The 21,307-nt window shown below is 36.4% G+C and overlaps 1 protein-coding gene across 4 annotated transcripts in view; it reads left to right on the top strand.

Moving 5' to 3' along the window:
* The window catches only part of CEP112 (centrosomal protein 112), a 139,759-nt gene that overhangs the window by 14,793 nt on the left and 103,659 nt on the right, over positions 1 to 21,307 (top strand). For all 4 annotated transcript variants that reach the window (XR_016459126.1, XM_031598830.2, XM_090122078.1 and 1 more), the window contains exons 9-16: positions 11,410 to 11,496; positions 13,356 to 13,455; positions 14,646 to 14,764; positions 15,888 to 16,031; positions 18,429 to 18,583; positions 18,926 to 19,055; positions 19,992 to 20,084; positions 20,977 to 21,036. Coding sequence is in view for 3 of the 4 variants with exons in the window: in XM_031598830.2 (XP_031454690.1) it covers positions 11,410 to 11,496; positions 13,356 to 13,455; positions 14,646 to 14,764; positions 15,888 to 16,031; positions 18,429 to 18,583; positions 18,926 to 19,055; positions 19,992 to 20,084; positions 20,977 to 21,036 (888 nt within the window). In the remaining variant the exon portion in view is untranslated. The remainder of the gene's footprint in view (positions 1 to 11,409; positions 11,497 to 13,355; positions 13,456 to 14,645; positions 14,765 to 15,887; positions 16,032 to 18,428; positions 18,584 to 18,925; positions 19,056 to 19,991; positions 20,085 to 20,976; positions 21,037 to 21,307) is intronic.

Raw genomic sequence — 21,307 nt, 5'->3', positions numbered from 1 at the left:
TTCGTAGGGCAGCTTTTATACCAGAAAATCTGATGTATTTTCCCTGAAGTGATTGGGTTTTTCATTAAATACTTAATGTATTTCTCAATTACTTAGGGAATAAAAGACTTTCTGAATACACAGACTAGACTTTTGAAGGAATATTTTGTGTTGGAAAGTGGGAATCTAGGAATTTTCCAGATCTACCTCTTCTCAGAGCAATGGATCTCGGGATTTATCGAGTTAACTTTCTGTATGTCTTTGGAAATCCACAGATGTAAACCTGATTTCTATTAAATCCTACATTATTTCTGTTTCCCTCATTTAGCTCCAGTCCTCTTCATTTGCATTTTTGTATTGTTTCTTTTGAGTGTTGGTTTTTTTGGCAAGAATAATGATGATAATATGACGTGCCTATCTAAATCTCCCATGCTCTATAATTTTGTTTTGAACTTCGGGAGTATTTTTGTGGCCGTTCCTTTTTTTTTTTTGGTAGTTCAAAACCTGAAAATAAGTTGTATTTTTCTGATATTTTTGCCATAATCTAATTTAATTTAAAACCAGCCATTTAAAATCAACCATGAGGTAGAACTTGAACGTAAAGCATTTAGGACATACATTCTTCTGCAGTCTTACAGTCATTACATATTATTTGGAATGGTCTGGTAGACCAGACTTCAGGAAGTCAAATTCAGCATGTACTGGGAAGAAAACAAAACTGAAGCCCAACCTTCTTTCCGTCTTCAAATCCTTCAACTTTCTGCTTTTAGTTGTATGTTCTTGGGAAAATAAATCATGTATTTGCAGGGAACCTGGTATCCAAAGGTCCTTAGATGTATGTAGGACAGATATGAGATTGAAAGGAAGAGGTGTCAACTGGAAACTGAAATAATTCCTCCTTTACATGCATGGTGTGTTGTAAGGGCACCTATGAATTGGAACTATCCTGAAGCTGATTTCAAGAACACTTTAGAAGACACAGGGGGGGTTATATTTGCTTTGCAGATGCTTTTGTTGTTAATGAAGTCATGTATATGAAAGTTTACTCTGTGTTGGTAACTGGCAATCTAATGTGATGCTTAAATAAGCAGTCTGATACCCCAGTTGTGTGGTACGTGTGTATTTCACTTTCTCTGCACTGTTCAAATATTCACTGTTCTTTCACACTGACTGTTCAACCACCATTGCCTCAGGATGAGGCAAGACAAGGTTTCACAAGATGTGAAAATAGACTGAAAAATAACTAACTTGTAAGCACATTGTTGTCATCTAAATAATATTTTCAAATTAAATGAACAGGAATGCATGCCAAGTTGCTACACAAAATACTCAGTGAATGATTTTCTCGTTCTCTGGAAAAATCCTTCAAACCACGCAGTAAAAATCTGGTACTTCTCGCTAATGTTGCTTTACTGTGGGGTAGTTTAAACCGGAAAGGTTGTGAAATACTTTCTATAATCACCCTGTGTGTGCTATTAAATAGAAAAGTTAAATGTGTTTTCTTCTTATTTTGTGAAGCTCAATTAAGAATAAAGCCTTTTCATTTATATAGTTGCATTAACAGGAGAGAGAAAAGTGCCATACTAGAGTTTGCAAACCTTGAGATGTTTTCAACCTCTTTGTAGTAGAACAGGAGAACATAAAATAGGATAACTGTGGTTTTTGGCTTTTAACCTTTAGACCTTTGTTCGTAAACCATTCCTGCACCTGTTTTTGACTCTGTAATGCTAAGCACATGGCTATTTTCAGTGATAACCACATCACAGTTTTATGAGAATGTAATCATCATCAGGCAGCGGTTTTTACTAATATTTTCCCCAAATACTTCTGACATGGATTAAACCATTTGGGAAGCTGCCATTGCTGAAGAATCCTGGGTTTAACCAAGGAAGATGCAACAAAACAAATGTATCAGTTTTCAGCAGTACAGCAAAACAGAACAGTTTGCACAAGGAGCTTATCTTGATAAATAGGAAAAAGCTTCACTTTAAACCTCAGCTTGGGTCATCCTGGGTGCTACTCAGTACTCCACAGAGTGAAGGAAGGCAGAAGAAAAGTCAAGTTCTTATCAGTGGTTTTCAGAAAAATAAAGGCAACATTACTGCTAACATTCAATTTTGAAATACTTTTGCAATTTAAAAGAAGAAATAAATTTGATAATCATTTGTTAAACCTTTTTCAAATAACTAGCTTACCTGAATAATATATCCTTCAAAGAAGCTTTGATGTCTATTTAAAGAAGCTCAATTTTTTTTATTTTTCATTTTGGTCAGTCTGAACGAAAAAAAATTCTTTTAAACTGAAGTTTACCAAGATCACTAGGAGTAAATTAAATACTGAGTGCTATATACCAACTGTACTATTATTAATATTTTATTTCTCGTTCTACACAATGTTAGTGCTTTGTGCCATAGCTACTACAAAGCTTCATCTGTCTGGGATAACTGAAAGCATTGAGTGTTTGCAATATTTTTGATGACTTTATCACTTTGTCCAATGATAATTTTTGGGTTTTGGAGTGCAGATGCTTTCCCAGCCTTCTGTGTCCCAAAGCAACGTGGCAGAAGTGGTCGTGTTTTCATCTGGAGCAGTGTTGTGTTGTGCAACTGAAGGGAGGAGTAGTTGTGGGGAGGTCGAGGGTTGGATTTTCAATAGGATATGGAATATCTGCAGGATAATTTCTCCCAGTTTGTTATGTGGAATGAGGACTGAAGAAGAGAGGGTTAAGAGCTGAATAATGAAAGGCACCTGAAAGTGCAGAGAGGGAAACTTCTTTCTCCTGGAAATGCATTTTATCTGATTGAGGTCTGTGTGAAAGCCAGGAAGGAAGAACGTGTTTGTTTTCTATCTTTTCAAGAATTGTTTAAAATAGAGATGTAGAACTTTTGCCTTTTAATATTCATTTATGTTTCTCTCCTTCATCTGTGAATAAACACATTTATTGTGTGAAACGAAACTTGTTTGAAAAGGCCATCAAGCCGTATGTATAGTTCTGCTGTAACAAAATTTCTGGGATTTATTCATACGTATATGCTAAGATAAAATCAGCATGCTGCAGTCTTGATCTGGCTGAAAGTGTTCTGAATGTAAGGTGCTGAAAGCAGATTTACTGTGCTTCTCACTTATCTGGCAGGAGATTGTACCTTGAAAGTGGGGGTTGTTAAGGGCTGTGATGTAGAACATTGGATGTAGTGGAAAGAGAAGGCGGGGAGGGAAGGAAGCTGCAGAGTTTGGGAGGTATTATCAGTGAAGGGAGGTGGAGTTTCAGAAATAAATGAGTAAATGTGGAAATAAAGTATGTGCCACTGCAGTTAAAAGGAGATGGGTGTGCTGTGTTTGAATGAATCAAAATAGATCAGATTAGGAAATGATTAATCAAGAGCAGTGAGACTGTGACTGTAATGTCAATGTCACCTGCTGTTGTTTTCTCCTTTCTTCAGTTGTACGAAGGGATCAGTGGGCATTGTCCTTCTGGTTTTGATTTCTTCCTCTTAATTGCTTTATTCTATGCCGAAGTACTTAAATACATGAATGAGACACTTAATGCATGCCAGAAAAGAAACAATAAATAAAACTAATATGGAGACAGTATTCTAAAAGAAGGATACTTGTAATTAAATTAAGCTTGTACTGATGTAAAATTAACATTATTTTGCTCTGAGCTACAGCATGGATTTGATATTTTTCCTCATTGAAAACATATTTTGTTCATATTTTCCAAGAATGGGAACAGAGTCTATCAGTATTGTTCTCTTACACAATAACAAAGCACAAACTCCTGATAACATGGGGAGGGAGGTTTCCCTATGACTACAGATGCAAAATTTCAGGACCTGGACCTCAATATTCACTGGGTCCTGTGTATTTGGTGGAGTCCCCCTGGAGGTGTTTGAGCAACACAGAGATGTGGCACTGGGGGACATGGTTAGTGGGGATGGGTTGGGGTGGAGCTTTGTGATCTCAGTGGTCTCTTCCAACTGTAATGATCCTATGGTTCCATGTAGGGACATGGCTTAGTGGGCATGGTGGTGATAGGTCAATGGTTGCACCTGATGATCTTAAATTCTGTTGTCGTTTGTGTGCAAGAAAATCCAAAAAGGCAGATAAGTGATTTTTTTATTTTATTTTTTTTTACATCTCTGTAACTTTTTCTTGTGATAACTTGGGGTAGGAAAATACTTTCATTTCCCTTTAAAAATGTTCCAAGCAGTCAGTATTGTGACTTCAAATGTTTCATTTCAGTTTTTTTTTCTTTATCCACAAACCTGATGTCTGTTTTGAATTCAGTCTCTGATTTATTTTGAAAATTGAGTTGTAAACTGACTCTCACTGCTTAGTTATCAATCTGAGCAGCGATCTGTTAGTTCACATTTAGAAATGCAGCAATCTTGACTTCTGTTAACATGATTCCTGACTGATTAATGTCCTGTTCCTAAGAACATATGCAAGTTGTCCATTGTCTTCTGTATGAGGAAATCACATCCTGTCTGCTTTGATAATTTTTTAGAATGTAATGTAATAAAACCCAAACCTTATTTTATTGCCAGACTGGTGTGAGACATAGAGCGTATGTCAGGATGAGACATGTTTTCATAAGCTGACTTGTGATTTATAATTCCCAATACTAATTGGTCTGGTCATAGAGATATATATGTACGTGTGTGTGTGTATATATTTATTTGCTGCAGTTTGTGAACTATGTCTTTAATTATTGCACATATGTGCTGGAGACATTGAGAAAGATCAAAGAGGTAGGTTAGCAATTCAAACTAGTGTTTTAACCAGTAGAATGTCCAGATGGTTGCCAAGCAGCTGGGAATTAATCTTTTGCTGCATGATTAATCTCTACCTCAAAGTGTCTCTTTTTCTTTTTAAGTTTGATTTTTTTTTTTTTTTTACATGTATAGATCCCATCTTTTTAAGGCAGAAAATACACTGAGTAGAAAAAGTAGGTACTATATGCTCTTATTGCCACGTTACAGTTGTGAAATAAAAACAGAAGTATAATTTTAATGACTCTTTAGATCTTGAAATGAGTGCAAAAAGTTCAGTAGCTGGCGAACATGAAAAGATAAAGAATAATGCTAGGAATATAAGTTGTGTTGACTGAGTCTATACAGAATAATTTATTTCACTGGACTCAGCACTATGTGGAATTAGGTGAACTTTTCAAGCAGTATGTACTGTTTGATTAGACTTGGGTTTTACTTGCTCCCTTTTAAATTGGCGTTGACCTCTGCACATTCACAAGGTTCATCAGGATTCGCTTTTTAATACTGGCAACTGAAGATATTTATTGCATTTCTGAGCTCTCTTTTATGTAATTGCATCTGATAAGTTAGTACCGTAGACTTAAGTCATGCGATGTGCTGTAATGCTAATATGACTATGTTTATTAGCTAACACATCTTGGAGGGTAAAAATACCACTCCGAGTTATTACCATAGTTGGGTCACAAAGCAGCGTGCTTTCCTGCCTGTTCCCAGCACCCACAACTTGAAAATCTCTGAAAAAAATTACTGTTCTCTTTTGAAAGAGATTAATGACGTTTACACATCAATACCAACAATTACCCATTCAGCTCCTTTTCTGTATACAGAAAATGTTCAGTGTCATTAAAAAGAAGTCAGACATCTTGCTTGATGGGGTAAAGCTGATATGATCTGACCTAGGATAAAGCTTTTCATTTTTAGTGGCTATGGAAATAGAGTAATGTCCTACTTATTTTTTTTACATCAGTTAATATCTGATTTCTCTTCCAACAGTACTCTGTTAAAATGGTTTAAGTGGAAGTAGTGGCTGTGGTGCTTTCAGAGTGCAGATACAAAGGAGGTTAGAAATGTGGAGAGAAGAATAAATGTTTGTTAGGTCAAATAATGCAGTTCAGATCATAAACATAGGCTTTTGTGGAGGGACCTTTGCATCTGGGCAGAATGCCATGTATACAGAGGCTCCTTTTACATTCTAACTTCTGGCTTGCATATTTCACTTGTTTGCTGGTTTGTTGAGACTGTATGGTCTTTGCAACAGAGACTTCCCAAGACTTTTTCTTAACCTTAGGCATTATTTTGGATACAAACATTGATAGTATTTAATGCAAGAATTTGAAGTAGTTATATATCTGCTGTTTCAAAATGCAGTTATAAATTCATTCATTTTTTTTGGAGGAGCAGATTTCTATGTGACTGGGAAGATGGGCGCAACACCACCATGAAGAAAGCCCAGTGTTGATGTGGGTCCCAAATAGAAAACCTGCTTTTATTGTGTGTAACATTCCACTGTGAACAATATTGAATACCATTTAGAAGGAGATCAAATCTTTTTTCACTTTTAAGATACCAGTTGCTCTATTTGATATTCTTGTCATGATACGCACGCTTTGTTTTGCTGTAGGCTTCTCCTGTGCTTTGCATGGTTTGTGTATTCAGCTCTGGTTTGTTACTAGAAGGGATATGATAGCTGAGCTCATAAAAGTGTGAAAGATAAAGTGAATTTCTACATCCATCTGATGTCTTATTGCCTTTTTCTTTTCATAATATAATGCCCCTTTTCCTTGATTAAAAACACTTGCAAGAGTAGATGAATACTGATCTACAGTAAGGTGTGTGTGAGTAGAGGGTGCTTGATAAATAGAAGTGATGCTAAAACATAGATCCCATGCATACATTTCTATTCAAATGAGTTACTGTAAAGTACTAATTTCTTTCACTTTTTTCTTTCTCTGCAGTGGCATGTACACATGTATGCATATTCCCTAGCTATTTTGCCTCTTAAGCTTCTCTAAATGTTAAAAATTGAAGTGTTAGTATACCTCAAAGTTTTTTCTTGGACAGGTTTGAGGGTACAATACAAAATACAAGAAGAACACAATGAAAAAATTCCTTGTTAGTTATAATCAGAGCTGCACTATTGCTTTTGTGCAGTTGTATTTGTTCATAGTCTTGGGTATTTTTCAAGTACAGTATCTCTTGCCATGTTCAACTTGAGTGTGTTTCTAGTTGTTTTTTTAAAGAAATCTCTTTCCTCCATGATAATATCAAAGCTTTGTATTGTGAACTGATTTCTTAAAGCAGCTGCATTACAGCAAGACAAATAAGTTTTGTTGGACATTGTAAGATACACGAGTCATTGTTCCACATTGTTAGCTCTCACTTTGAAGTTCTCATTTCTTGTTTACATCATTCTCCCCCTTTCCTCTCCTTCTCTGTCTCCCATATATTCATAGACTTGGAAAATATCTGGCAGGCAAACAATACTGTTTTGTCAAATATCCAAAAACCTCTGATGGATGTTAGGGCTTCACAATGCCACCTCTGGCCCAAGGGGGATCCCTGGAATGAAAGCAAATGAAGGGTGAGCAGTGTTTCAAAGCTGTTTCTGAACTACAGCCTCAAATCCACATTGTTCCTTTACTTGGAGTCTGACTTTACAATCAGGTCTTCGAATATTTCTAGATTACTTTTTTTAGATAGTGACAAGATGAATATTTGTCTTTTGTCACAAAGAAAACCGGGGATATCACCTTTATTTTTCCAAAGATTTCTGACACTCGCAGGTTGCTCTATCAGCTTTAGTTTGACAGCTATTAAAATTTTCATGGTAACTAACCTGCATGTGGAACTGTGAGACAGCGATATGAGGAAAATCTGCTGTAAGGTAACTGCTTACTGCTTTTAGTGTACGTGAGGGTATTTTTGTTTGTTGGTTGTTTTGTTCTTTAAATCAGGAAGAAAGTGTGAGGAGGCCCATCAAAGCAGTTCTGTTCTCCATGGCTTTAAATAACAGGGACAGCACAGATGTTTGACATCAGTGATGTTTACATGGCCTTAGGGTTTAATTGCCTCATACTCTTTGTAAGGAGAGTAAACAATGACAGAAATCCAAAGGAATGGTGGTCAGGATAGCAGTGGCTGCATTTCATACATAGTTGCAAACTTCTGCAATATAGCCAAATATCTACACAATAGCTGGGTGGTGTTTTTTGTTTCACAGAATCACAGAATGTCAGGGGTTGGAAGGGACCTTTGTTTCAGTGGTAAGATGTCATAAGCTTAATGTTCTCTGCTGCTGGTGATAAAACATTTGTCCTGACACTCATCAGTTCTACTGTTTGCTCCTAATGAAATGGATGACTTATGTTTTTCTAAGCTGCTTTTACCTGTTTTTTTCCTCAAACTGAGGGATGCGTTGGTTTGTTACTGCGGTGAGTTTGTTTCTCAATGTGTTCAACACCTAAGTGGGAAGAGCACTTTATAGAAGAGGAGCAGAGCAGCATGTAAAGTTATCAAGTGCCATGGCATGGGTGGCTGAGGCTGACTTAGGATGGGAGGTTTGGAATTTGGTGGCAACAGATACGGGCTTAGCTCTGTTAGTGTGGTTGTCATTACTGAGCTACTCCTTTGTTAAAGGATTAAAACTCAAAAATCGCAGGGGAGAAGTTGCACCCAATAGTGAAGTGAGCTCATCTGCTTCAAACCCAGCCTTAATGAGATCCTTTTCTAAAATGTTTTCGTCCTACTCCGTATTTCTTCCTTTACGCCTTGCACAGAGCTGGGGTAAGGCCAGCTTCCAGAGGGTGGGCCAAAAATTTCCCTCTGTTGTTGCTGTGCTTCTTGGCTTTCTCACAGGTTTTCACAGAACAAATCACAAATGTCGTGTTTTAAAGCTAATATCTGTATTTTTACAGCAAATACTTGCATTGACATTCCCAGAAGTTGCACTAAAAACTGCTGAAGGTGTGTTGGAAGTATCGAACCCTTATCAAATTTGTTGTCTGGTATTATTATTACCAGCTACTCACTGCAAACACAGATTTTTGTCTTGAAACTAGCTGAAAACTTCATGTGCACATAAGTTATTGAATTCTAGACATTTTAAAATTGGGCTCCCTGATGTTTATTTGATCAGTATGTAATGAAGTGACAAAATTTTCTGAGCTGTGGATGAAACAAACAGGGCTGAAGAATGTTTGGAGTGCTGAGACTTGAGGATTTTGCCATGAGTTTGTGGAGGTTGAGAACCATGGATGCTTTTGCAGGTATCCTTTTCAGCTTTGGAATGATTCCTTGTTGGTCTTTGGGATTTCTCAAGTAAGAGAGAGTTTATATAGATAGATAGATAGATAGATATAAATAATTTTGTTACTACAGTACTTTAAGAGTAGACTTCTATATCTTGGACACGCTTATTCAGTTTGTGTTGTTTGATTGCAGTTAGCTCCCCTGAGATGAAGCTGTCAATCCTTTTCAGAAAGTAGTCCCAAACTGTGTGAAATTTTATGCAAGATCCATCCTCCTGAAATTAGTTATGAAGTGGAAGTCAATTTCAAGTACAGGGATTTCTGCTGTCAACCTGTGGAGAAAACAGCAGGACTGAGAACAATCACCATCACTTGGAAATGTATGCCCATATTTCATGAAAGACAAATTTTACTTAGGCTCATTTTTATGTTCTTTCAATATACAGAATAATAAGAAGCACAGGACAGATCTTCACTGATGCAAAATGCCTAAGATTTATTTCTATAAGCCAAGACACTCTCACTTTAAGTTTTAAATGTAACATGTTTGTGTTGGATAGGGATGAGGGTGCAATAGCTACAAATCAGTAGTTCATAAGCTTTTAATGTAATTCAAGTTGATTGGAATTTAGTTTCCAGTCTTTGTGTTTTTACAAGTCCTTCATATTTATTTATGGAATATTCACAAAATGTCTATCTGGAGGTGGATTACTTGCTCTTTATTTTAAGGCACACTTATTTATCACCTGATGGTAAGATTTTTCTTCTATAATGTCAAATTTTGAGGGATATATGCATCTTTTTCTTTTCACATATATGCGTATGCATATATTTTATGAACAGAACGTGCGTTTTTATTTTGATGCTTATTTTTCAATGAGAAGAGCTGTCTGAGAGCTGAGCACACTTTGCCTTTCCTTTGGATTAATTGTCAATCCAACTTGATTTTTTTGGTGATTTGCATAAGACTGTGTGAGTCTTCAGCCCTGAGAGATAAATAAGAACCTTTGTGTGGTGTAACTGGCAGGCGTGTGCGTCGGGCATTGGTGGATGTGGAATCTGGAAATCAACAGTGTTTGCTGTCCTTCTGCTTCCAGATCATAGGGAATCTTCAGTATTTATTACACTGCATCTTGTGTTTTGTGGTTGAGTGTTGCTTTGGAGTTTTGTAGGTTTTTTCCAAAAAAAAAAAAAAAAGTGTTTCTGCAAGTTGCAGTGAGCAGATACATACAATAAAGCAATTCTATTCAGAATGAATAGAAATCAATAATTTGCAGTGTATTTATTGCTCTTATATGTTAAATATTTGTGTTGGGATGACCGCTTTGGGTAAGTCAAAGGAGTGAAAATAGGGGCACAGTGGCTTACAATTATTGGTTTGTTTGGAGTTCATCAGCTGAGGTGAGCAGCTGGGCTGCTGGATGGGCCATGCAGAAGTGAGACTGAGAGCTGTGAGGAGGTGGGGGCCTGCAAGGCAGGTGGACCTCAGCTCTGCAGGCTCTTGGATGCTGGCAAGAGACTGCTTTGGTGCCTTGTGTTGAGGTTGTGGTCCCTCCTGTGTGATGTGGTGGGTTGCTGGGATGTACTGTGGTTTGGGAGCTTTTCTGGCAGCTTTGTTGTGTCTGAATGGGGGGAACAGCAAAAAGCAGACGTGTGGGACAGCCTGGAGCTGAACCTGAGGTGCCAGTTTTGCTTTGTTGGAACTCAGGAAACACAAAATACCTTTCGTATTTGCAGACTTGGGATAAGCTGTAAAGGCAGATATGCAAGAAATTAAAAATACTTTTAAGGCTGTAAGTGATGAGCAACAAAGTGTCATTGTTGGGACGAGGTAAATACCCAGCTTTGAACAAATGCAAGCAGCAGCAGGAAATGGATTTGAACAATCAAATTCAGCAGCAATCTTGGTCCTGTTATGAGTAACCTTAAAAAGGAAATGTGTTTATAATGAGAGATCTCTGAATAATAGAAAACAAACAAAAATAAACGTGCATCTGGGCTAGGGGATGTTCTTTGTGTAAATGTAACACCTGCCTAAATGGTGAAGGCACGCTTCCCATACTTGGTGTATTAACATAAATATGAAAAGCTTCATTCTTAAGTGCTTATTTAGACAAAAGATGATAGCTTTTTTGGGCAATAGCAGTTGTTTTTATTGCCAATGAAAACATCTTCCCAATTCATTTTCTAAATAAATATTTTAGGTTGAGGCCTTCTGTTAAGGCTTTATCAGATAAACAAGAAAATGCTGGAGAACTGAATATTGATTATTTTTCATAGCAGGTATTTGTTAGGGACTTCCCATTGCCTTCTGAAAGACACCAGTGAATTGTTTAAAGGTTATGCAAAGGTCATTGATTTTATTCTTTATTTTAATTAAGCTGTTTATTGGTTCTATTGTATTTTTAAAGCTAGACATGAAAATGAAAATGATGGAAGGTAAATTTCATGAAGAAAGACTTCAATTACAGCAGAAGCATGATTCTAATGTTCAAAAGGTAAGGACTGTTTTTCATTCTTTCCAGGAATGATATCTAGGACAAAATAACAGACAACTTATTTTGAGTAATTTATTACAATTGTTACTTACAGTAACAACAACTCTATGTTTTCCTTTAAGTTAAGATTGTAGGTAACAGTTTGCAGAAGCTGATATGAATGTGGAATATTATAAGGTGAACTTGGGAAGTGGAAAATACCTGCAGGAAGCAGATGGAAAATACAAGATGGGGTGGGTTTTTATTTATTAAACAAGACAACCCATGTTAGGAGCCTCGAAGCCTCAACAGATTCGTGTTCTGGTGAAATGATCAACTTGTAATTTTTGTTTTAAATAGAAGATACTTGTGGAAAATTGTGCAGAAAAATATGTAAAGGAATTTATTTTTTATGGCCGAAACCCCAAAAGAGCAGTAGGGTAATATGAATGTTCATCACATGTTCCTACTAACAACAGCAGTAGTGCTTAAAGTGTAGGCTGGTCTGTAAACAGTCTTCATTTATGTTATTGCATCATTAAGGCTGCATGTTCCTTTTAACTCTTCTCAGCAATAAAATGCTACCAGATACACATCCCTCAGCTTAAGTTAAATTTGTCTTTATTGTATTGCACGACACCACCTTTGGGGAAGCTTTAAAAAAAAAGTTCTGTCATAGACGGTAATGTTATCTTTAACACTACCTTGTAAGTGCATGGAGTCAGACTGAGTCACTGAGTGCCTTTTGGAGGCTCTGATCCAGCACTGCAATGGGAATGAAGTGCACAGGAGCACCAAGACTTACCCTGCTTCCAGCTCTATGTTTCTGAATATCTCAGTTTTGTTTCTTAAGTCTGAGTCACAGACCGGGAGGAAGTGAGTTGACACAACATTGTGACACATCAAAGCCTCCTAAAAGGATGTGAATATTTGGTCAGGTGCGTTTTTGGCTCATCTGTTCTCCATGTCTGCAAGCAGAACTGGCTAGCAAAGATGAGAGAATAAAGGAAACAGCTTTGTGAGAATAAGAAATAGTTGAAATGCTTTCTCATCCCTTGAGTTGTCATCTTTTTCTAACTAATGTTAGAATTCCATCTTTTGAAGTTGTTTAATAATATTGGATGTTTCAGAAAAGGTTAAATAGTGTCGTATTAATCTTTGAAGACACAAAGCATTTAATGCAGATGGAATAATATTGTTTTAAGATGAAAGCTTCTGTTTGAGAGATTTGGGGCACCGCTATAAAATTTCTGTGGCTTTATTGTTTATCCTAAACGTGAAGTTTCAATTAAAATGGTATCTCAAAGTGTGCAACCATTCAAACTTTTTTCCAAAATCACCATGTACAGAAAAGTAAATGTGGTTACACTTCATGGACTTGGTCTGTGACTTCACTGAGAACAATTGTTTGTAAGAGTCTACTGAAGTTCATCAGGGATTCAAGCATTTTGAATGAGAATTTTGAATTTTTGCTGAGAATTTTAATGCTTTTAAGTAGTATTAGTACAAATCTTAAAAGTCATTTCTATTTGCAGTAGTAGCACTGGGAAACTTCCAAATTCTTCTAGAACACCACTGAATTTTTGTCTTGTAATTGCAACGCTGCATTTGCCCGAATTTAAAAGAGAACAAAAAGATGCTCCTAAAACATGAAAGTCCTTTTTAATCTGCTCTATGCCTGCTTTTACCTAAATCAGTCCTTTGTTTATGGCTTGGCAGTCTCAGCTATGAAAATTACTTATTTCATTGCTTACCCTGCAAGATCTAAGCATATCTTAAAAGCAGTTCCTTTGACAGGTATCAGTGTATATTACTCCATGCACTGGCTGTGGCTTCATGCTTTCAGAAGTTTGTTACAGTGCTGTGAATCTTCACTGCAGATTTTGGATCGGAAGAATGACGAAATAGAGTTGTTGAAATCCCTCCACAAATCCAAACAAAATGAAGCTGAGGAGACAATTAGAAAACTGGAGAAGAAAGGTGATTTTTTTTCTCTGCGGTTGGCTTTTATTTTATTTATTTATTTTTGCATGGTGATTTTATACTACATCCTCTTTGTGGCCGTGAGCCTGTGTGTCCATTTTAGGTACAAACATACTTTCCCTCTTTGTTTGCAGGTCTTGCCCTTGTTTTTCCCTTTAGACTTGAGAGGCTTGTGTGGTTGCCTTTGCTAGTTGTCTAGCTGCCAAACCAAATTTTCCAAGAGACAGCGTGATCTTATGTTTAATACTCAGCCTTTTATAAGTGCCACTGAAAAAAATTTCTTTGATACTGAAGTATTTTGACCACTTCTTCCAAATTTTTGGAATCTCTGGTTCAAGGTTAATTTATTTATACATTCAGTACATTTTAATCAAACCACAATGTATTATTTATTTTGGTCTATTGTGGCAAGAGATTTCAGACATCAGTAGTAGTCTTGAATGTGTTGTAAGTATGAAATTTGGCCCATCTGATTGTGGCTTGTCAGCAGTTTCTGAATGTTACTTTTTTTCTAGAATTCCTTGGAGTGTATTTATGTGTGTATTATTTTACATTGTGGTTCCATCCACAAGTCTGATAAACTAGGTGCAGAAAGGGAGAGGCTGCCATGTATATTCTTACCTGCTCCCTACAAAGTGAATTGTCCTGCTAGCAATCCAGTGCTGCTGCTGGTAGCTGTCCTCAGCTGCAGTGGGTTACATTAGAGTCACCTGCACTCTTGTCAAACATTGAAAATCATCAGTCATTTCTGAAAAATGCATGTGTTCCTGCTCTGTTTTCCACAAACATCAGTCTCTGTGTTCTTGGTGCAACCAGTTGCAATTTGAGTATTTTGGTCCTTCAGCCCACATGAGAACCTCTTTCTGGGTGCACACAAAATCAGGTTAAAAATGCCTGTTTTCTTTAGATTCTGTGGATTCTTTTTGATGTTTCTTCACTGCTAGAGTAAGAAAAACCTCACTGAAATATTTTCTAAATATAATAGGGAACACCTTGTACTATTTTAGTGACATAGGATTTAAGTACTAAGTTGTAAATCACTTGCATGAAGTATTTTTAACAGCAGAAAAACATGAAGAAAGCCAGGTCAATTGAAAATTGTTGTAATCTGATTGCATCAGTTGCCAACAGTGGAAAAATCCCAAGGATCTTCCATGAATGGTTGTTTATTTTCCTATTTTTGACAGTTCAGACCCTACTCCGTGAGTCACAAGTCATCAGAGAAGCAATGGAAAAGCAGATTGTAGAGTTAAAGAAGATGTGCGAGAAAAGCACTGAGTCTTTGAACAATGAGTGGGAGAAAAGGGTAATGAATAATGCTTCACAATGAAAATGTACATCTGTGAGAATACATTTTGTTGCTTTAAAAAATATAGAGAATAGAATATGTTAGTCTTAGAGATACTTTCCTGTGTTGATTTTATTTATGTGTAGAATAGTCTCTCAAGGCTCTTCTTGCCAATTTTTGCCCACCTCCTGCCCCCACCTGCTGGACGTTCTATAATTTGATCCTGGGCTCCACCTGGCCCCCTTGGTGACCCTTGGGATGTATTAGGGAAGTGTTTATTTCTGGTTGACCTGGCATGGAATTTTAATCTCAGTAAACCTGCTTCTACCTGCTGTCACCACAATTCCTTTGAACTAGTACTTTTGCATTGGGTCATGAATTCTTCAAGATATTTTTATGTACTGTTAGGCTCAAGGCAGCAGCAAGGCAAAGAAAAGCATGTTCGCTGCAGTAGAGCTTCACCTTTGCCCAGGTTATTGTCAGTGTTTGTCTTGTTTATCCTTCTCAGAAGTGGGAGGGTCACAAGAAGGGCAGAGTGACCTCCTTGGAGATGAACAGTGCTGCTTCTTTTTTGTTTTTTGGTTTTTTTTTTGCAGCCCTTGCACTTAGAAGGGCATTAATTTGAATTTTTGTCTTTGGAAGAAAAATGGTAAATCTTGTCCTTTGTGCCTAAAACCTTGGCACTTCAGTGTTTCATTTTAGAGAAGTATTCTTTTCAGTCTAAGATCATCCCACTTGCTGTAGTTACACAGCAACTGTAATTGCCATCAGTGATGCAAGCATATATTGAGAAGGCTAATTAAGGTGCTAATATAAATTCCGATTTAACAAAACCATAGAAGCTAAATTGAAGCATTTATCTTATAGAAGATGATAGAGTGAAGTATGATGGAAATACAATAAATGTTTTGTTTTTAAAAGTATCTGTAAACTATGCTACGAAGGGGTAACAGTAGATCTTTTTAGTGAGAATGATGTGGTTATGTTATACAGGACAGAAATGTAGCCTTCACTTGTCAGATGTTCTGTTGGTATAGTATGATAATAGAATATTTATAAGTGCTAGTTTATATGCAATTTTATTATTTGATTTATTATATATAATTAATTATTAATAGTTTGTATGCTTTTTGTGATGCAGCTTCACAATGCTGTGGCTGAAATGGAAAAGGAGAAGTTTGGTATTAGGAAGAAGCATGCAGAAGACATGAAGGACCTGCTTGAGGTCACCAATGCTCGTCTTAGCAAAATGGAGGAAGACTATATGGAACAAATAGAGTCAACTGTAAGCTTTTTGTAAATGTGTCACAGCAGCAAGTGTATCTTGGAGTTTTGTGCATTTTTTTAAACTGCCTATAAAACTCTATCAGCACTCTAACAGCAGTCTGGAAACACTATTTAATCATGTGTCTCAATCTTTTTGATCTTAGTTTAGCTTTAAAAAGTTTATTGTATCAGTCATATTGGTGTGATAGATAAATGTCTGCTGGTGAATGATGATAAGATGGTAGGGGGGGAGATTTAATCATCAGCCTCAACTTTACTCTGTAGGGAAGCGTAATCCTATGCCAAGCCTTTTAAGTGGGTCTTGTTCCAGCATACAAGGTTTGTAATTATGTAAAGTATACAGCAATTTGTAGGAAGGCATCATCAGCCCCAGGCTGTATTGTTGAGTTACTTTCTGAATGCTTTTTCCCTCTCAGTTTTTGTCTGATGTAGAAGGAGACTGCTGAACACAGATATTGATTAGAAAGATTTCAAGTCTATCTTTTTTTGAAAATGCAAGATCAATATTGAATTCCGTGTATCCTTCTGAGATACCTTTTCTAGTATTTCTTTATTTTGGATATCAGTTTTAACTTTTGCTTATCTAAAAATCTGTTATTACTTTTATTCCCATTCCTCTTATTGTGCATCTAAGTGATGTTCTTATAGGCAAAAACCAATTTGTGATGACCGTCAGTTTGTCAAAAAGAAACAAGTTCTTCCCTGACTGCAGAATTACATGGACACACTTGATTTAAGTGGAAATCTGTGTTGTGGAAAGAGAAAAATCCAAGGAATTGAATATGACAGATGAAATAATTTAATGTGTAAGCAATGTAGAAAGCAAAAAATTAACAAGAATTCTAGAAAGCATGCTGTTCTTTTTATCAGTGCTGAATGAGTGAAAGGACAATGTCAAAAAACTTTATTCCCTTATTAATGAATGTTGAATTTAAAAATTAGTATTCAGATCATGTCATAGGTAACAGTAAATACAGAGAAAAATGGACACAGTCTGTCAGCAAGATTGAATTTAAGAACCATCAAAACTAGACAGATCTTGCTGAGCAGCTTCTGATTTAATAATTAAACAAGGTAGAGTTCAAGGCAGGGCTTAAGATGAAAGACTACCCTGTCATTGGAAATTAGTTTTCTTTTTTTCTCTCTCTTGGTTGTGTTCTTTTATTTTTCTTTTTTTTTTATTTCTTTGGTATTTCAGGGATTTCTTCAGAGTTTTGCATTGTCAAGGATGCCAGTGCTGTTAGCAAGTGAAATTGACTGAGCAACATTGCTCATAAAATAGGATTTTGTGCATTAAGCAAGTATAAATATTAACTTCCTGAGGGTGGGGCCACAGGGAGGAGTTACGATGCTTGGCATTATATCTGTGTGACTGATTGAAAAGAAACAAAACCCAACCAACCAAAACAGCACCAGACTGAGCTGGCTTTATACTGATGGAAGAACTTCTGTCCTATTTTCAAAAAATATCTTAAGTCTTTTGCCAAAGTTCAGCTGGCCACTCCGACTGTATGAGGCTCTTGCTTTACTACAGGCTCATGTAGATGTCATGGCAGCTGGGGCACTCACTTCTGAGGGCAGTTGTTGGAGTTATTTTCATTTTACTTCAGCAAAGAGTGAAAATGTTTTTCCATTTCCCTCATATTCAGACCTTTGTTAATATAGAAATAACAACATGTACATCCTGGAGGGCAGCTGTGTCTTATTTTATGACTCCAGCCTCCTGTGGAATTCTTCAGTCATTTCCGTGCAGATCAACATAAGTTTAGGGAAGAGTGGGAAGTGGTTTAGTAGAAGGAGCAAGTAATCAGGAACTAACTGCTCATTTTTAGAACTGTTTATATTAAGAGTTAACATTATGGGGGGAAGATATTTGTAGTTTATTGGAGAATGTTCACTGTAATTAAACAAACGTGGAATCATTAAGGTTGGAAAGACCAATAAGATCATCTAGTCCAACCATCAGCCCATGCTTGTGACCACTCTAGACTACATAATTCACTGCAGCACCTACTCCAGCACCTCCTGATGCTCGACTAGATAAAACTCAACTGGATAAAGTTTGCACTGTTCATGCATCATCTGTATTATAATCATCCTTATTTCCTCAGTATCTGTACCTGTTGCTGTATCTTAACTCTTCTTTTAAAAGATTTGTCATGCATATTGTTACATATAATGCAGAGGTCACTACTCTTTTTAGTTATTATTTTGGTGGGGTTTTTGGTATATATACACAGCATAGATTTTACTATCACAATTGATGATAACTTTGCTGTTTTAACCCTTGTGTCTCTGCTCACCAAAGGACGTTGTTGCTTAAGGCTGTTGGATAACAACAGGGGTATACACTAATTTATTCTGGTGATTTCTTAACAATGGTCTATTGTTTCAGAACCAGACGGTCAAAAATCTGGAGGCTCGAGTGCAACAGTTGATGGTTGAGGCTGAAAACAGTAATTTACAGCGTCAAAAGTTATCCCAGGAAAAGACTGAAGCAGAACAATGTTACCAGGCAGTATGCTCTGAGCTTCAGGAAATGAAAGCAAGGTAATTAAGTAGCAGTTGCTGTTTTTAACATTGAAGAATACAGAACCTCCAAAAGCAAACTGTAGTTGTTTTCATTTAATAACTCAGTGAATGATCATCTGCGTTAGTGAATTGTCATAAAAAAAATCTATTAATTGGTGCATAAAAGCCTCATTTTGCAGCTGGCCCAAATGACAATTTTAAGTGTTGTATTTTGTATATTATTTGTAAGCATTTCATTCTCTTACAAGGAGCACGTGGTACAGTCAAACTTGAAAACGCTGTAAAAACTGATGCTGAGCATGTAAAATGCCAAAACATGAAAGCAATTTTCATATTTTGTTTGCTTACTACTACTCACAGGCACAAGTTGTTTCTGGAAGGCAAGGACCGTATTGTACAGGAATATGAGGAGAGCATTCAGCAACTACAAAGTAAATATGATGTTGATATAAATGTTATGAAGCAGGAGCATGCTCTCTCTGCAGCTAAGGTACACTTTCATGCATATTCCATTTAAATGTTGTTTATTTTCGAAGTGGTCTCCTCAGTGTAAGTAAAACGCATATGAATAAATCCAAGAGATGTTCAGTTGCATTTTATTCATGTACGTAAGTATAAAACTAAAAGTGGTTTATTTTTCATTCCCAACTTTGACTGAAATGACTGAAAATGACAATTTTGGGATGTACGTACAAGTGGTGTTTCTATAGCTGATGCAGGTAAGGTACAATTAATATGCTGATTTTCCTTGTACTTATGAAAAAATTCTGAATGCCAGAAGATCTCCATACACTTAAAGACCTAGGGTCCTTATAAGGCCACTTCAGTAAGCTGTCCTCAAAGGGATGTTGAGGGAAAATATTTATTTCCAGTAATAAAGTGTCTTGCGGGTTTCCTTAATGTGGAACATTATGTTTAAATATTTATGTATTTAGGAAGATATTCTAGAATTTTGTGAATATATATTCTGCCCAAAATGTAATAAATCTGTTTACATAAAAATGTCTGTCGGGCTGATGTCTACCAGTGTGCATAGGTAGTATATGGCATTTATTCTACTGATGATATGAAATATATAGAAAAAGTTTCAACTGAATCCAGTAGTCTTTGGAACAACGAGATAAATGAAATCTTTTTTTTTTTTTTTGTGGAATTCTGGGAGCCTTGAGGATGCATTGGTCATTTCATTTGCAAGATTGTCTTTCTTTTAACTGTTGGTACCAAGTTGATGCAAAATGTCTTAGTTGTTATTTGTGGTTATCTAGAATTTATAAGTTCACCGGAGGGACAGATATAAAGTATCTGAAGTTGCAAACTTTTACTTCTTTTTCTAGGCACCTTTGAAAAGTTACTTTAAAATGACAAAAAGATGTAGAGCTAATGGGAGCACAAAACAAAAATTTTTTCTTCTATTAAATCCTTGCAGGCATCTGACGTGATTGAAGAGTTACAGCATAGTGTGTGTCTATTAAAACAACAGTTACAAGCTTCAGAACATCAAAGAGAGCAACAACTGAGGGTGAGCCCTGAACTTCTCACTCAGGAATGACAAGCTCCTTTTATGTTTTCCCACTAATCTGAATATTTAGATAGCTATACTAAAATACGTATTATACAATATGTATCCTCATGTATTTTATTCATATAAAGAGGGCGTAAACTTTAGAGTGATCTCATCTCACTTTTTAATGGAAAAGAGCAGAATTTTCATAGGACCTTTGTGGCTTTATCTTCATTCATATGTTGTAGCACAATTTAACACCATGGGCATGTATCAATGCATTATAAACATGTCAAAGGATGCAGTTATGCTGATTAAGGAAAAGCTTTTACTTGTTGCTTTCTAACAGTTCAGCTCAATTTTTATCTTCCAGCAGACACTGATTAATCCTTCTATTTCAGGTTGAGTTCCATGTCTGTACTGTGTATCAATGCTTCAAGTTTTGGCATCTATTCCTCCTTTGTCTTTTATTTCACTACAGATGTAGTACAAAAAACCAGCTCAGGAGAGCAAGTTTTTCTCTTCAGCACCTTGAATGGTGCCTTTTGAGATGGTTTTGCTGTGGATGCTTTTGCTGTTGGTTGTTGAGTTTTTTTGTATGTCAGAGTGTTTCAGTGAGTTACAATGTAAGAGTACTCCTTGCATCTTGAATTTGTGGACAAAGATCTAGGCCTGTAATCTTAAGTCTTTTTGGATGCCCCTTTAAGCTAATGAAATACTAAACATAGTGGTGTATTTTCTGTAATTTAAAATAAAAGCTACAAGTCAATCTTACAGTATTTCTTAGTGATGATATAAAGAGGATTTTTAACTCTTATGACTGTTCTGGGTGTGTTTAAGGATTGCTTTGAAATGAAATAACATCATAGCTTTATTTCATTTGATTAGAAGTACGCTTCTTCATTTGCAGGATCAAGACTATAAACTTCAACAAGACAAGCTTCACTTGGAGACTGTGTATGAAAAGCAGGTAATAATAGAAGGCAAATATAGCATATTATGCACTTCAAGATTCTGAAATCCTCCCCAAAAGTGAATTTTGTGCAGAACAAGGATATGCGGATAATGAAACCTAACAGCCAGCCTGAGAAACAGGTTTCAAATGGGAATAAAGATATAAAAATATTTAGCACATGTACTGCACCAGTGTTTTGAAAAAGGAATGCAAGCCATTTAACTCCTTTTAAGAGGAATTCAGCTGAGAGGGTACAGTACTGTCAGTGCTCTTTACTCTAATTTTT

The sequence above is a fragment of the Phasianus colchicus genome, chromosome 20 (genome assembly GCF_987193195.1).
Source record: "Phasianus colchicus chromosome 20, bPhaCol1.hap1.1, whole genome shotgun sequence".
In the NCBI taxonomy this organism is placed as follows: domain Eukaryota; kingdom Metazoa; phylum Chordata; class Aves; order Galliformes; family Phasianidae; genus Phasianus; species Phasianus colchicus.
This window is presented reverse-complemented; position numbering and strand designations above follow the sequence as displayed.